General features: G+C 38.1%; 2 protein-coding genes across 2 annotated transcripts in view; both read right to left on the bottom strand.

Annotated features, from left to right (window-relative positions):
* Positions 1-13,085, bottom strand: part of LOC148953787 (glycine receptor subunit alpha-2-like) — a 48,621-nt gene extending 35,536 nt beyond the window's left edge. Inside the window, exons 1-3 of the mRNA XM_089085899.1 lie at positions 13,081-13,085; positions 9,674-9,920; positions 7,667-7,700 (exon numbers count right to left, since the gene is read on the bottom strand). Of these exons, the coding sequence (XP_088942025.1) occupies positions 7,667-7,700; positions 9,674-9,920; positions 13,081-13,085 (286 nt within the window). The remainder of the gene's footprint in view (positions 1-7,666; positions 7,701-9,673; positions 9,921-13,080) is intronic.
* A 608-nt stretch (positions 13,086-13,693) lies between these two features.
* Positions 13,694-17,277, bottom strand: part of LOC148953785 (uncharacterized) — an 85,723-nt gene continuing 82,139 nt past the window's right edge. The window contains exon 5 of the mRNA XM_089085898.1: positions 13,694-13,841. Coding sequence (XP_088942024.1) covers positions 13,694-13,841 — 148 coding nt within the window. The remainder of the gene's footprint in view (positions 13,842-17,277) is intronic.

Raw genomic sequence — 17,277 nt, 5'->3', positions numbered from 1 at the left:
GCTGAGGCGCGGGTTGTCATCCTCAAAGTCCTAATATCCAAAACTATTAACTACGTTGAAAAAATGGCTATCTCAAAATTTTGATTGGATGTGTTTGGAGAAATGGTGGGCGTGAGCGGGGGGTTAGTTGCCCTTCAATTTTTTGTTACTATTAAAAAGGGCACTAGCCTTTTCAATTTCCAATCGAACGAGCCCTTTTTGAAGTTTATACAACAACGCTTTCTATAAAACCTTATATACCCACAGGGCATAACTTAGAACCCCTACTCTGAGGGCTGTGGCGGGGTTTGTCATCCTCAAAGACCTAATTTCCAAAACCTTCAATTACTTTGAAGAAATGGTTATCTCAAAAATTTTGATTGGATGTGTTTGGGGAAATGGTGGGCGTGAGAGGGGGGTTAGTTGCCCTCCTTTCACTTGGGACCATTAAAAAGGGCACTAGCCCTCTCAATTTCCAATCAAACGAGCCCTTTTCGAAGTTTCTACGACAGCACTTTCTATAAAAACTTATATGCCTCAGGGCATAACTTACAACCCCTGCCCTAGGGGCTTTGAGGGGTTGTCATCCTCAAAGATCTAATTTCCAGAGCTTTCAACTACGTTGAACAAAATGGCTATCTAAAAAATTTGATTGGATGCATTCTGATAGTTGGTGGGTGTGAGAGGTTAGTTGCTCTCCAGTCACTTTCGACTATTAAAAATGGCATTAATCCTTTCAATTTCCAATCAAATGAGCCCATTTTCAAGTTTCTGCGAAAACGCTTTCTATAAAACCTTATGTGCCCCGAGTGCATAACTTGCAACCCTTTCCATGAGGGCTCTGATGGGGTTAACATCCTCAAATACCTAATTTCCAGAACTTTCAACTATGTTGAAAAAAATGGCTATCTCAAAATTTTTATTTGATGTGTTTGTGGAAATGGTGGGCTTGAGAGGGGGACAGTTGCCCTCAAATCCCTTTCTACTATTAAAAAGAACACTACCTCTTTCAATTTCCAATCGAATGAGCCCTTTTTAAAGTTTCTACGACAACCCTTTCTATAAAAACCTTGTATGCCCCCACGGCATAACTTACAGCCCTTGCCCTGAGGGCTCTGAGGGGGTTAACATCCTCAAAGATCTAATTTCTAGAACGGGGTTAGATGGGCGTAAGAGGGGGGTTAGTTGCCCTCCTTTCATTTGTGACTATGAAAAAGGGCACTAGCTCTTTCAGTTTCCAGTCGAATGAGCCCTTTTTGAAGTTTTTACGACAACGTTTTCTGTAAATACCTTATATGCCCCCAGGGAATAACTTAAAACCTTTGCCATGGGGCTGTGGGGGGTGTGTCCTCTCCCCACATAATTTTCAGATCTTTCCACTACGTTAAGCAGAATTGCAATCTCAAAAGTTTGATTGGATGTGTTTGGGGAAATGGTGGGCGTGGAGGTTAGTTGCCGTCAAAGCACTTTCGGCTATTAAAAAGGGCACAAGCTCTTCCAATTTTCAATCGAATTATCCCTTTTCGAAGTTTCTATGACACTTCGATACGAAGTGCCCTGGTCTAAAACCAACCAAAAATACATTGTGCCAACATTGTTTTTTATTATGACTATCGCTATTGCGCTGCCTATGATATGAAGGGGGAAGTCCTTCCCCTTGCACTCCCATTACAGCGCGAGTATCTTGTGCACTTTTTAAGAGTAAAAAGGGATTGGAGGGCAAGTAGGCCTTCTCTCAAGCCCATACATTTTCCAAATGCATCCAGTCACAATTTTAAGACAGCCATTTTGTTCAGCATAGTAGAATGGTCCAGAAACTATGTTTTTAGGGATATTGGGTATGTCAACCCGCACAATTATACAATTGAGCCATTATGCTTTAAAAATCAATTTTGCTTTAAAATAAATCAAAAGGCATTGTGGTAAATGGTTGCCAATAAGACACCTCAGCGATATATTGAGAATGACGGGGGGTATTAAGTTGAAACTTTTGGGGATAATACTATTACTACTTCTGCTCTTACAATTTAAATAAATAAAAAGAGTATAAGTGTATCCAGGATGTCAAAGAACATAGATAGAATCTTTTTGGGAATAAAATTAAGTTTTATTTTTCAGTTCAACTTCAGAAGCTATAAAATTAAATTAAAAAATACTGTTTGTGTCAGGATCAAAAATAGTTGTAAAAGTTTCTGAAAGACATAATTTACAGACTTCTAAAGTACGCTAAACAAAATGGCTATATCAAAATTTTGATTAGATGTGTTTTGGAAATTGATGGGCGTTGGGGGGTTGTTAAGCTCCAGTTACTTTTGACTATTACAAGGGGCACTAGCCCTTTCAATTTTCAATGAAATGAGCCCTTTTTGAAGCTTCTACGACAACTCTTCCGATACGAAGTGCCCTGGTCTAAGAAAACCAGGCCAACAAAATACATTGCGCCCACATCGCTCTTTACTTTGGCAGCGCTATTGCGTTGCCTATGATAATAAGAGAATGGCTGAATGGCTAGGACATGTTCTGTGAATGATGGATTACTGAATGCCAAGTACTATCCCTTTTGACCAACCAACTAGGACCAAAGTAAAAGTAAGTAGTCATGAAATTGGTTGGGAGAACTTTGTAAGGAAAGATTCAAAGAAAATTGAAACTTCTTGGAAGGCTGTAAAGAGGAAAGCGTTAAATAGATTAATATGGAGGAGGAGTCTGCGCCGCTGTTTTGGTCTCAGAAGGTTTGGTGCAATAATGAGTTTTTATTAGTAGTAGTGCAAATAGTTTCCAGGACGCTTTTGGTTTTGACTCCCGTGAAAATTTGAAGTTACCTACTGTGTTTGTTGTCTATGCATTCTGTTACTATTTACTGTTTGTATGTTTTTTTTTCTATATTCACGGTGCAAGGTACTTAAAGGTATCTGATATGCCGTTATTCAATTACTTCATTAGGAAATTTCAAGGTTTAAACGTCAGTTAATCATTCTTTTGAATGAGTCAACAGAGGGATTTTCAGGAATAACATCCCCAGGAAGCTTGTTCCAGATAGAAGTGCAACGTCGGACGAAGCTCTTCCTCAAATACTCGGTTCTTGAAATGTCCTCCTTTAAAAAATTGGACCGAGCTGTGTGCCTTCGCGTCTACCGTTATTATTGTTACTATTACATATTGTTATATTATTACCATTATTATTACTATTAAGGTCAGGGTGGATATATTATCCCTCAATCGAGGCATCATCCTCAGATTCTCTCATTTCTTTCATTTTCATACCATGAGTTTCAAGAATGGGATGGCTAATAGCGGGAATATATGTCCAACAAACCTCTTTGATTGACGGACGAGTATAATATAAGTTAAAAAGTATGTTTTTCTCTTTCTATGATATTTATTTTTGGAATCCAAAAAATGTCCAATAGAAAATCTATATTTATTTTATTCTTATGCCTTTTAAGACAGAAATACTGAATCTCAGTGAAATAGTGAAAATATTAGAAAATTACTAGCAAAATGCACACGCAAAATACACTAACATTGGAAAGGTTATAAATTAAAGCAAATTAATAGCTCCCTGGCTTAACTAGAAATTTAAGAAAAATAGTGAAATATTAAACACACGAGCCTTCCATTTTAGGTTTCTGATTATTGTTACGTCAGGAAAATTTATTTTTGGTACAGAAATATCTCTTGGAAAAAGAGAGGCATGCCTTGGGATTGAACCCCACAGCTTTATTGCTGAAGATTTTATTAACAAGTTTTAAACTTACGGATGTACTAAAAAAAATTCAGGAAAAGCGAGGCATCAATAAAATTAAAACAAAAAATTAAATCGAAACAAAACACGTCATGAACAGACATATATGTATTCTTGTTGCTTTGTTAAAATTAGGAGAGGCTCATAAACAAGATGTAATATATTGTACATATGGCTGAGGTATTGTTATAGCATTGTAAGGATCCGATTTACGTAGATCCTATCTTATGTTTTATTTTATTCTTTATTTATTATTCTCAGTTTCTTAGGTAGTCGAATAAAGAGTATGGTAAACCTATGTCTGAAGTTTGAATTTACTTTGTAATAAAATAAAATTTTGATAGCATATGACAACAAAAAAATCAGTAGAGTAACAGTAAAAGCTTTTAAATAGTTCATTCAAGAAAGTGCTGTTATTCCGCAGCAGTTTTTTCTATTAGGCCTATATTCCATTCCTCGGCAGATACAACCAATGATGATTGGATATAGGGCCAAGGAATTTTTATTTTTAAAGGCTCGCAGGAGGCACTCTGGGTTTTATTAAAATAAGATTCTATTTCATGATTTGTTTAATAATATGTCATACATTATAATATCAAATATCATATATTAATATATGTCATATATATTTAGTAAGAAATTAAAAATTGCTCTAGTTGATTCCGAACACTTTGGCTTACGTAAAAAAGAGAAAAATTTACTAGAAATATTTGGGACATGAAACCATATTATACATCAATAAGCTGGTAGTGACTGCAGAGAAAATGTTCTTTAATAAATATCTACCGGATTATCGAGCAAAGGTTTCAAAAATGTCCTAGAAAAAAACTTTTACTATTATTGTTTTTCATTTATAAAGTAGCCTAAAGTAATCCTTTAAACTGTAAGCATCTTGTATATGTCACAACATTCTTTGTATTATCGAACAAGGTCAAAAGACTTAGCAAAGTCATCAGAAGCTATTTAATATTAATTTCCATCTTTAGAGGGGTACGATCTTCATTATTACTGAAATATTATCTGAATGCGGAACAAGGTCATTCTTATCAAATACTTATTAAAGGTGGAAGTTATACGTATAACAAGATTTCCTTCTCCCAGTTGGACAACCGTCCCTTTGAAAATGAGGACCTCTTAAGGCATTCTCATTAAGCTTCATGATTTGTAATTATCTTTCAGGACTAGGAGAGGATTGGCTATGCTGTTTCGATTGTTTGTATAGGATTTATGTCTGATTATCCACAAATATTATCCTTATGATGTATGTTTTATAGTTAAAACAAATGCATCGACTTTATAAAAAGCAATGTTACACATATAATTAGTTTTTTCTTATATTTATCCTTATCATCATGTCGATTTAGATACTAGGGGGACAGCTGAACTGATTGTCCATTGGGTTATAATAGCATTTTAAGGGTCAAGGCTAATGACTGGTGGTCCCAAATACCCTTTCTATGCAGTTTTTATCTCCAGGTACGTCGAAGTCCAACATATCAAAATTGTAAGTTTTTTAACTGAAACTAATACTGCTACTTCCACTACTGCTAACAAATCACCGCAAAACCAAGCAACCACAGACCAAAACAGCAGTAGTAAGAAAATAGCCACGCCTCCACCGTTACGGCTTATGCCTGTCTTCTCTTGTTACAAATCAATTGGCGAAGCCAGCTACTGAGCAATTTTGTTTAGTCATATTCCAACATTCGGTAATTGCAGCAATAGCTATGTTATTTTGCCTCAGGACGGTTTTAAGTTCATTCATTTTGTTAGATCGGGTGTTACAGAGTAACACATTGGGCATTATTCTCTTCAGACAAGGTGGTTCAGGTCTTAGTACTGGTGGTGGGTAATAGGTATAGTTGATAGGGGAACTGGCAGCTGCCGGAAAGAGTAAAGGTGGGAGCTCCGTGACTCGAATCGAGACAATGTTCTGGTAGGTCGAAGGGCACCAGTTGTGCCTCCGTTTTGCAAAAAATGCCATAACAAACCCTCGGACGGCAAGTATTTTCCCCAAACATCACTCCCCATCCAGATTACGGCCGCCTCGAGCTGTTTCTGATCCCATCCCTGTTTTGTCCCCCCTTCACTGCGTTACTTCGAGATACGAAAGAACTTTTGTCCCCTTTATTACAGGAAAAATGAATAAAATGTCCCAATAGTTTCTTTTTTTTCTTATTTTTTTTTTTTTTTTGTCTTCCCCCCCTTCTTGACCAGTTTTTATTTTTTAACTCTTTTATTGATTTACTGTAGTTGGATTATTTACACTTTCTTATTGTCCCTTTTAATTCATATGCCTTTATGTCTCGCTCTTTTTTTTTCTGTGTATATTCGCTTATTCCCCCCCCCCATTCCCTTTTTTTTTATGTCCGTTATAATTCTTTTTCCGATTCGTATTTGTGTAAGTTTAGTTTGATCAGTTTTTATCTTTTTAACTTTTTAATTGACTTTTTAGAGTTTTAATTATTGACTGTTAAATGATTGTTCATTATGATTTTTCCTTTTCGTTGTTGTTGTTTCATTTTTGCCAGTTTTAGTGCAATTATTTATATTGTCGACTCTGAAGTCCAAATTTGGCCCTTTGTGGGCTTGTGATAGTGATCTTTTTGAAATAAATTTCTCTCTCTCTCTCTCAGTTGTTTGTGCGCGAGTGTCTCTCAGTCGTAATAACAGATATTGGTAGACAATCGCAGCAAACGCAATTGGAATTTAAATTTATTTTATTATGTAATATTTTCTCTTTAACCTATGATGTCAAGCAAAATAAACTTCTTATTTACTGCATAAAAAGCTCCTACGAGGCCGCACCCTATCCAGTTTCTTTTATATACCTGCATGAAATTTCACATTTTTTAAATTTTATATTTTTATAATTCATGTGAGTAAAGAGGAGGGGGGGGGGGAGGAGACATTTTTGAAATTTGAAGGTTTAGTTGTTAAAATCTGATGCTTAAAAGCCATAGAACACAGAAACTTTGATAAATTGAAATTCTTCAAAACAGAGGGGTTTCGTTGGCAAAAACTAAACATTAAAAGTCTTGAAACTTTAAAATTGTAAGAAACCTAGAAATTCCTGAAGCTCGAAGAGCGTACTTGTACAAATCTGGGAACTGAAAGTCTTGGTATTCGAAAATCGTAAAAAAAACTTGGGTTTCTTGGAATGTAAGGGGTTCAGTTGTCTAAATCTGAATTTCAAAAGTCTTCGAACTGAAAAAGTGAAAAACTTGAAATTATTGAAATGTAATGGGGTTTTGTTATCGAAATCCAAAGTGTAAAAGTTTAAGAACTCTGAAATTGTGAAAAACACGAATTTCTTGCAATTTTGGTGGTTCAGCTTTCGATATATGGAAACAAAACAACTTACAACTTAGAACTAAAAATTTGAAAAGTAAAAAGTAGTAAATGTTTAGATGTTTAAAATCTTAGATGTTCCGTTGTCAAAATCTGAAGGTTAACCAGGGGCGGATCCAGGATTTTGTGGGGGGGGGGGCAAAATAGGTTGATCCGATAAACTTGCGTTAGGAGCAAGTTTAATTAAAGCAAAATTGGGTTAATTAAGTAAATTACACTACTTTAGACTTCGTTAGGGGGGGGGGGGTGGGGGGGGCAACCCTCTCACCCCTCCTGGATCTGCGACTGAGGTTAACCATCTTGCAAGTCTGAATTTGTGAAGCAGCCAGAACTACTTAAAATTTGATGGTTGAGTTGTCAAAATATAAAGACTAAAAGTCTTGGAATTTCGAATTTTAGAAAAAAATTAAAGTACAAAACATGAGGGGTTTCGTTGTCAAAATCTAACGACTAAAAGACTGGGAACTCTGACATTGTTACAAATAAATTCTCACTTAATGTTCTATATAGGAGATTAGTCTAATAGAACATTAAAAGTAATAGTCTAAAGTTGTGAAAAAACTTGAGTTTCTTAAAATTTGAGGGACTTACTTTTCAAAATCTGAAGAATAAAAGACTTACTGCTCTAAAAAAGTAAAGAAAGCTTGAGTTTATTGAAATCTAAAGGGTTTTGTTGTCAAAATATGAAAATTAACAGTCTTTGAAGTAAATTTTGGGAGATAAAATTTGCCTCGAAAGAAAGCATAAAAAGAATACGAGATGAAAAGATTCTAACAGGGGTGTAAGCAGATATTTTTCGTTTTTTGGTAGTTTCAGCACTACTATTTAAATAAACTCAGGGTTGGAAGAGCTTTAAAGAAGGTCTTATCCTTGTACGGTAAACCAGAAAAATACATCAAAGTGATTAGTTCTAAGTACGAGAATGACACTGCTGCGGTTAGGGTAGGAAATGAGGTTAGTATCTGGCTTCGTATTAAATCAGGAGTTAAGCAGGGTTATGCTCTATCAAAAAAAAAAAAAAAAATAGAATATTTTGATGGACTTTGTCTTAAGGAGCACATCAAGTACAATGGGATAATTCAGAATAAAATGAAGAAGTAAAACTTTCCTGGACTTAGATTATGCTGATGTTTTAAGCATCCAACATGACAGTATGAGCAAAATGAATGGACGTTCGGAGGTTTTGCTAGTTCAGTGCTAGTTCCCATCCTGATGACATGCCCAAGATAACGCCACCTACGTTGACGGATAACGTCTGTTATTAAAGGTAGCTGAACCTATTTCTTATCCTCTGGGTCCAGTTTATATTTAGGATTCTTCTGAGGCAAGTGTTTTCAAATGATTGTATTTTTTTCTCTTGTTGTTGATTGAGGTGCCAGGTCTCGGATCCGTAAAGCCTTACCGACATAATATTGCTTTGGAACAGTCGTATTTTTAGCCTCAAGGAGTATTTTTGAGATTTCCAAACCTGTTTGACATGGTTTAACGCCCCGTGTGCTTGTCCCGACCTAAGTTGGCCTTCTCTTGCATTTGAGACAGTGCTTTTGACTGTATTGCCCAGGTATCTGAACTCAACCACCTGCTCTATTCGGTCAGGTACCTACTTAATATCAAGAGGAGATCCACTGAGTGACATGCTTTTTGTTTTATTTGTGTTGATATTTAGTCCAAATTGTCCTGATGCATCTAACACTATTTATAAAGGTATGCAGTCTCAGTTTGCAAGTTTCAAGAAGGCTTATTTCGTCAGCAAAATCGAGATCTCCAAGTCTGGCCGGCTCACCAATATCAATCCCATATCCCTCGCAATTACTTAAGATGTAGTCAACAACAAGGATGAACAGTAGGAGGGGAAAGGACACATCTCCGCTTTACTCCTGTCATTATTTTAAAATATCTGGTATTCCCTTGTCCAGTTTGTACACAGCATTCTATTTCTTTGTAGAAAGCGATGATAAGTTTAATGATTTTTTTCGGTATGCCGTAATGTAAAAGTATTTTCCAAAGTTTTGTTCTATCTACTGAGTCAAAAGCCTTCTCAAAATCAATGAACACAAGGTACGATTTTCGTCTTACCTAATTGTTGTTTTTTTTTCAGCAGCATTTTGAGGACAAATATGATGTCAGTAAAGGAGCGGTTTGGACGGAAGCCGTGTTGCTGCTCGTGTAGGTGTCTGTCAAGATGTGGTTTTATTCTGTTGAGGATTATTAGAGCGAACAACTTTCCTGGGATTGAAAGGAGGCAGATACCACGCCAGTTTTCACACTTTGTGGCATCTCCTTTTTTGAAAAGTTTCACCAGGATTCTCCTTGTTCAATCTTTAGGCACCTCTTCCAACTCCGACATTGTCCTCAAGAATTTGCTCCACAAGGTCATGCAAGGAATGACAGTCGCTTTAAGCATTTCTGCTGAGATTTTGTCTTTGCCTGGGGGTTGTCCATTTTTTAATTGCTCTGCCGCCGTACAAATCTCTGTGGTATCCGGAGGGTCTATGTCGATTGAAGGTTTAATAGTGGTATATCAGGAATCGTTAGTGGTTCTAGAGGGGGAGGACAGTTTAGAAGCGTCTGAAAATGGTCTGCCCAAACTTTGCTCACATCTTCTGGATCTCTTGCATGACGTCCATTCGGGCCTCGTACAGAACCTTCCATATTCTGGCGTTTCCCAATGATTTCATTGGTTAAACGGTAAACAGTCTTCGAGTCACCTCTCCTTGCAGCTTCTTCAGCTTGTTCCGCTTTCTTCTCAAGGTCATTACGTTTGTCATTCTTAGCCCTTCTTTTCACCAACTTGTCATAATATTGGTATGTCAGGTTGCTGAACACGTGATTCTTGGCACTGCAGCTAGGAAGAAGAAGAAGTTTTGCCAGCTTGCGTTTTTAGATATAGTCCCACGTTTCATCTGACACCCATTGGTCTTTTGGTCTTTTCTTTAAACAAAGGACTAGTTTCGCAGTTATACTCGATTTTTTCCCTCATACATTCTTCGTCTATTTCTTCAGAGGATTGTAAGACTTCAAATCTGTGTGACAGCTCTGTGGTGAATTCTTTTTTGATGCCCCTATCTGATAATCTGTCAGGGTTAAATTGTGTCCGAGTCACAGGGTAACGAAAACATCGATCAAGTGTACAGCTTCACTTACCTTGGTAGTTCTATCAGTAAAGACGGTTGGTGTGGTGACGATGTTAAAAGTACAATAACCGAGGCCGTTAGTGGTTTTTTTTCAGCTGAAAAAAGTTTAGAATAATAGAAAGATATGTCTGCCAACTAATATTAGAATATTGGAAGCAGCAGTGGTGACAGTGGTTAAATATGGTTCTGAAGCATGGTCTCTCCAAAACATAGAGGAAGAAGTGCTAGATGTTTTCCAGAGAAATTGCTTGCGGATTGTTTTGGGTACCCGACTGAATGACTGTATTTCAAACAGTAGGCTATATGAAAAGTGTGGTTCAATCCCGCTTTCTAGGGTTATGATGAGAGAAAGGTTAAGATGGCTAGAGCACGTTCTGCGGATGAAGGATGACATATTGCCAATGATTGTCCCTTTTGGCCAACCTTCTAGGGCTAAACGGAAAGCAGGTCATCCTCGGTTCGGGTGGGAGGGTGTTGTAAGGAAAGATTTAAGAGAAATGGAAACTTCCTGGGAGGAAGCAAAGAGGGAGGTTTTGATTAGATTGGAAAGGAGTAGGAGCTTACATAGCTGTTAGTAGTAAGGCCATATAAGATTGAAAACCTACACGCAAACCTACGCCTGAGGCATGGATATGTGTGTAGGTTTTCAAGTAATTGGGTTACCAGGGTCATTTAGTACCGGTCCTATTAAGGACAAGTTTTTCTGACGTAGATTTCTAGTTCATGATATACAAGTTTTTTTTTTTAGGTTAAATCCGTGGTCATTCATCTTTAAGTTGATTAGTAGGGTTTTTTTTAAAACTTGGCTACTCGTTTCATGGGTTTCATTAATAGAACGAGTAATGTTTTTTGAAAAGGTTAATTACTTCTTTAGTTTATGAGATTTGCGAATTTTTGGCGAAAAGGTATTTGCGTAAAGGTATTGCGATGGTTAAGAATGTATTGTCAATTTAAATAGGATCTAACGTTCCCCGAAGGGTTTAGTTAAATTGGGTTGAGTTGCACGAAGGTTCAGTAGTAAGAGAGTTCAGTAGCACGGGGGTTCAGTTGTACAGGGTTTCGGTTATACAGGGGTTCAGTTACATGGAGGGATTCAGTTGAACAAGGGGGTACTTTGGGCAGTATGTGTCTCTTTAGGCTGTGTGTCTCTTTGGGCAGTTTGAATCTTTATGGTCTGTGTGTGCCTCTTTTGGCTGTTTGTGTCGTTTTGTGCTTTGCGTCTCTCTTTGGTCTGTATGTGTCTCTTTTGGCTGTTTGAGTATTTTATGTCTGTGTTTTTATCTTTGAGTTGTGTTTATCTTTTGACTGTCTGTGTCTTTTTTAGCTGTTTGTGTCTCTTGAGACTGTGTGTGTCTCTTTGGGCTGTGTGTCTCATTGAGCTGTTTGAGTCTTTTTGGTCTGTTTGTGTGTCTCTTTGGGCTGTTTGAGTCTTTTTGGTCTGTGTTGGTATCTTTGGGCTGTTTGTGTCTCTTCGGGCTGTGTGTGTGTCTTTGGGCTTTGTGATTCTCTTTGGGCTGTGTGTCTATGTGGACTGTTTGAGTCGTTTTGTTCTATTTGTGTCTCTTTGGGCTGTTTGAGTCTTTTTTGGGCTGTGTTTGTCTCTTTGGGCTTCTGTCTCTTTGGGTTGTTTGTGTTTCCTTGGGCTATGTGTGTCTCTTTGGGCTGTTTGAGTCATTTTGGTCTGTGTGTCTTTCTTTTGGCCGTTTGTGTCTCTTAGGAGTCGTATTTGTCTCTTTGGGCTATGTGTGGATTTTTGGGGCGTTTGAATCTTTTTGTCTGTATGTGTCTGTATTGGCTTTATTTGGTCTGTGTGTGTTTCCTTTTGCTATTTGTGTCTCTTATAGGACATGTGTGTCTCTTTGGGCAATGTGTGTCTCTTTGGAGGGATTTGAATCTTTTTGGTATGTATGTGTCTTTATGGGCGTTTTTTGTGTATTTTGGGTGTGTGTGTGTCTCTTTTGGGTTTGTGTGTCTATTAGAACTGTTTGTATGTCTCTTTATCCTGTGTGTGTGTGTTTTTGGGCTGTGTGCGTCTCTTTAGGCTGTATGTCTCTTTGGGCAGTTTGAATCTTTATGGTCTGTGTGTGCCTCTTTTGGCTGTTTGTGTCTCTTCGGGCTTTGTGTCTCTCTGTTGGATGTGTGCGTCTCTTGTCTCTTTGGGCTGTGTGTCTCTTTGAGCTGTTTGAGTCTTTTTGGTCTGTTTGTGTGTCTCTTTGAGCTGTTTGAGTCTTTTTGATCTGTGTTTTGTCTCTTTGGGCTGTTTGTGTCTCTTTGGGCTGTGTGTGTTTCTTTGGGCTTTGCGTGTCTCTTCGAACTGTGTGTATGTCTCTTTAGCCTGTGTGTGTCTCTTTGGGCTGTGTGTATCTCTTTAGGCTTTATGTCTCTTTGGACAGTGGATCAGTGGATCAAGAGGAGATCCAGTGAGTGACATGCTTTTTGTTTTATTTGTGTTGATATTTAGTCCAAATTGTCCTGATGCATCTAACACTATTTATAAAGGTATGCAGTCTCAGTTTGCAAGTTTCAAGAAGGCTTATGTCGTCAGCAAAATCGAGATCTCCAGGTCTGGCTGGCTCACCAATATCAATCCCAAATCCCTCGCAATTACTTAAGATGTAGTCAACAACAAGGATGAACAGTACGAGGGGAAAGGACACATCTCCGCTTTACTCCTGTCATTATTTTAAAATATCTGGTATTCCCTTGTCCAGTTTGTACACAGCATTCTATTTCTTTGTAGAAAGCGATGATAAGTTTAATGATTTTTTTCGGTATGCCGTAATGTAAAAGTATTTTCCAAATTTTTGTTCTATCTACTGAGTCAAAAGCCTTATCAAAATCAATGAACACAAGGTACAATTTTCGTCTTACCTCATTGTTGTTTTTTTTTCAGCAGCATTTTGAGGACAAATATGAGGTCAGTAAAGAAGCGGTTTGGACGGAAGCCGTGTTGCTGCTCGTGTAGGTGTCTGTCAAGATGTGGTTTTATTCTGTTGAGGATTATGAGAGCGAACAACTTTCCTGGGATTGAAAGGAGGCAGATACCACGCCAGTTTTCACACTTTGTGGAATCTCCTTTTTTGAAAAGTTTCACCAGGATTCTCCTTGTTCAATCTTTAGGCACCTCTTCCAACTCCGAAATTGTCCTCAAGAATTTGCTCCACAAGGTCATGCAAGGAATGACAGTCGCTTTAAGCATTTCTGCTGAGATTTTGTCTTTGCCTGGGGGTTGTCCATTTTTTAATTGCTCTGCCGCCATACAAATCTCTGTGGTATCCGGAGGGTATATGTTGATTGGAAGGTTTAGTAGCGGTACATGAGGGACCGTTGGTGGTTCTAGAGGAGGAGGACGGTTTAGAATCGTCTGAAAATGGTCTGTCCAGACTTTGCTCACATCTTCTAGATCTGTTGCATGACGTCCATTCGGGCCTCGTACAGAACCTTCCATATTCTGGCGTTTCCCAATGATTTCATTGGTTAAACATTAAACAGTCTTCGAGTCACCTCTCCTTGCAGCTTGTTCCGCTTTCTTCTCAAGGTCATTACGTTTGTCATTCTTAGCCCTTCTTTTCACCAACTTGTCATAATATTGGTATGTCAGGTTGCTGAACACGTGATTCTTGGCACTGCAGCTAGGAAGAAGAAGAAGTTTTGCCAGCTTGCGTTTTTAGATATAGTCCCACGTTTCATCTGACACCCATTGGTCTTTTGGTCTTTTCTTTAAACAAAGGACTAGTTTCGCAGTTATACTCGATTTTTTCCCTCATACATTCTTCGTCTATTTCTTCAGAGGATTGTAAGACTTCAAATCTGTGTGACAGCTCTGTGGTGAATTCTTTTTTGATGCCCCTATCTGATAATCTGTCAGGGTTAAATTGTGTCCGAGTCACAGGGTAACGAAAACATCGATCAAGTGTACAGCTTCACTTACCTTGGTAGTTATATCAGTAAAGACGGTTGGTGTGGTGACGATGTTAAAAGTACAATAACCGAGGCCGATAGTGGTTTTTTTTCAGCTGAAAAAAGTTTAGAATAATAGAAAGATATGTCTGCCAACTAATATTAGAATATTGGAAGCAGCAGTGGTGACAGTGGTTAAATATGGTTCTGAAGCATGGTCTCTCCAAAACATAGAGGAAGAAGTGCTAGATGTTTTCCAGAGAAATTGCTTGCGGATTGTTTTGGGTACCCGACTGAATGACTGTATTTCAAACAGTAGGCTATATGAAAAGTGTGGTTCAATCCCGCTTTCTAGGGTTATGATGAGAGAAAGGTTAAGATGGCTAGAGCACGTTCTGCGGATGAAGGATGACATATTGCCAATGATTGTCCCTTTTGGCCAACCTTCTAGGGCTAAACGGAAAGCAGGTCATCCTCGGTTCGGGTGGGAGGGTGTTGTAAGGAAAGATTTAAGAGAAATGGAAACTTCCTGGGAGGAAGCAAAGAGGGAGGTTTTGATTAGATTGGAAAGGAGTAGGAGCTTACATAGCTGTGAGTAGTAAGGCCATATAAGATTGAAAACCTACACGCAAACCTACGCCTAAGGCATGGATATGTGTGTAGGTTTTCAAGTAATTGGGTTACCAGGGTCATTTAGTACCGGTCCTATTAAGGACAAGTTTTTCTGACGTAGATTTCTAGTTCATGATATACAGGTTTTTTTTTTAGGTTAAATCCGTGGTCATTCATCTGTAAGTTGATTAGTAGGTTTTTTTTTTAAAAAACTTGGCTATTCGTTTCATGGGTTTCATTAATAGAACGACTAATGTTTTTGAAAAGGGTAATTACTTCTTTAGTTTACGAGATTTGCGAATTTTTTGCGAAAATGTATTTGTGTAAAGGTATTGCGATGGTTAAGAATGCTTCACGGGTGAAACTCAGAATAGATAGGAGGCAAGATCAAAAAAAGGGGTAATTAATGATTGGAATATTTTTTAATGCTTTTACAATCGGAGATGTTTGTTTAACATTTACAAAAAAGAGGTAATGGAATTTGCGAATTGGAGGAGATGTCGTGATTATGTACTGTATAATACACAAGTGATGTTTTGGAGAGTATTGTCAATTTAACGAGAAATGACTGAAACGTGTTACTGTGATCTGATTGAATTGTCACCGACAATGAGATTTAATCGCTGCTAAGCCTATTGTTATTGCGAAAGGGATTACTCGATTTACTTCTTAGTGTTAAATGACAGATTTCCAAATACAATCATTTTGAAAAGCAGACAAAAAAAATTGGTTTGTTCCCTCATTTCTGTAGGGCAGGAGATAACTTAATTTACTTAGACAATGAACGATATTAATTAGTGATTGATTGTATCAGTGGAGAAAAAAAAAGGATTAAACTGATTAACAGCTAACGTAACCCCAAAGGAGCTGTTAACTGAGGTAATTTGTTATAAATTTGAAAAATACCTAACGACGAATCGGAAATGGTTGATTAACATTTGCAAAAAAAAGGGGTAATGGGATTTGCGAATTGGAGGAGATGGAGTGGTTATGCACTGTATAATACACAAGTGATGTTTTGGAGAGTATTGTCAATTTAAATAGGATCTAACGTTCCCCGAGGGGTTTAGTTAAATTGGGTTGAGTTGCACGAAGGTTCAGTAGTAAGAGAGTTCAGTAGCACGGTGGTTCAGTTGTACAGGGTTTCGGTTATACAGGGGTTCAGTTACATGGAGGGATTCAGTTGAACAAGGGGGGACTTTGGGCAGTGTGTGTCTCTTTAGGCTGTGTATCTCTTTGGACAGTTTGAATCTTTATGGTCTGTGTGTGCTTCTTTTGGCTGTTTGTGTCGTTTTGGGCTTTGCGTCTCTCTTTGGTCTGTATATGTCTCTTTGGGCTGTTTGAGTCTTTTAGGTCTGTGTTTGTCTCTTTGAGTTGTGTTTCTCTTTGGCCTGTCAGTGTCTCTTTGATCTGTTTGTGTCTCTTGAGACTGTGTGTGTCTCTTTGGGCTGTGTGTCTCTTTGAGCTGATTGAGTCTTTTTGGTCTGTTTGTGTGTCTCTTTGGGCTGTTTGAGTCTTTTTGGTCTGTGTGGGTATCTTTGGGCTGTTTGTGTCTCTTTGGGCTGTGTGTGTTTCTTTGGGCTTTGTGAGTCTATTTGGGCTGTGTGTATCGGTGGACTGTTTGAGTCTTTTTGATCTGTTTGTGTCTCTTTGGGCTGTTTGAGTCTTTTTTGGGCTGTGTTTATCTCTTTGGGCTTCTGTCTCTTTGGGCTGTTTGTGTTTCTTCGGGCTATGTGTGTCTCTTTGGGCTGTGTTTGTAAGTGTTATCTGGGTGTCTTTCTTTTGGGTGTTTGTTGACACGAGGAGGATTAAGTTCCACTTGTAGCTAGTGGTTGCGTTTTGGGGTGTGGTACTCTTGTGGTCTGTATGTGTCTGTAGTAGCGTTTTTGTTGCTTGGGATGGGTCTTTGTTCGATTTTGGGCACTGTTAGGCCATGTGTGTCTCTTTGGTCACTTTGGGTAAAGTTTTATGGATTTTACTATATTTTGTCGTCCTTGTTATAGATTGTAGTTGGTTGTATCTTTGGGCGTGTGTTGTGTATCGTTTTGCTTTTAGTGTCTCTTAGAAAGGTGTGTATTTCTATTTAGCATGTGTGTGTGTCTCTGTGGGATGTGTGTGTCTCTTAATGCTGTATGTATCTTTGGGCAGTTTGAATCCTTATGGTCTGTGTGTGCCTCTTTTGGCTGTTTGTGTCTCTTCGTGCATTGTTTCTCTCTTTTATATGTGTTCGTCTCTTGTCTCTTTGGGCTCTGTTTATATGTGTGATTTTTTAGTCTATTTGGTCAGTGTGTGTGTCTCTTTGAGCTGTTTGAGTCCTTTTGATCTGTGTTTTTTCTCTTTTGGATGTTTGTGTCTCTTTGGGCTGTGTGTGTCTCTTTGGGCTTTGAGTCTTTCTTAGATCTGTGTGTTAGTCTATTGGGCCTTCATATTTCTCTTAGGTCTGAGTGTATGTCTTTAGTCTGTATGTCTCTTTATGCAGTTTGAATCATTATGGTCTGTGTGAGTCTCTTTAGGCTTTTTGTGTCTTTCTGGGCCTTGCGTCTCTCTGTTGGATGT

This window comes from Artemia sp. Qi Xiang Cuo, chromosome 3 (genome assembly GCF_049724085.1).
Source record: "Artemia sp. Qi Xiang Cuo chromosome 3, ASM4972408v1, whole genome shotgun sequence".
NCBI lineage: Eukaryota > Metazoa > Arthropoda > Branchiopoda > Anostraca > Artemiidae > Artemia > Artemia sp. Qi Xiang Cuo.
This window is presented reverse-complemented; position numbering and strand designations above follow the sequence as displayed.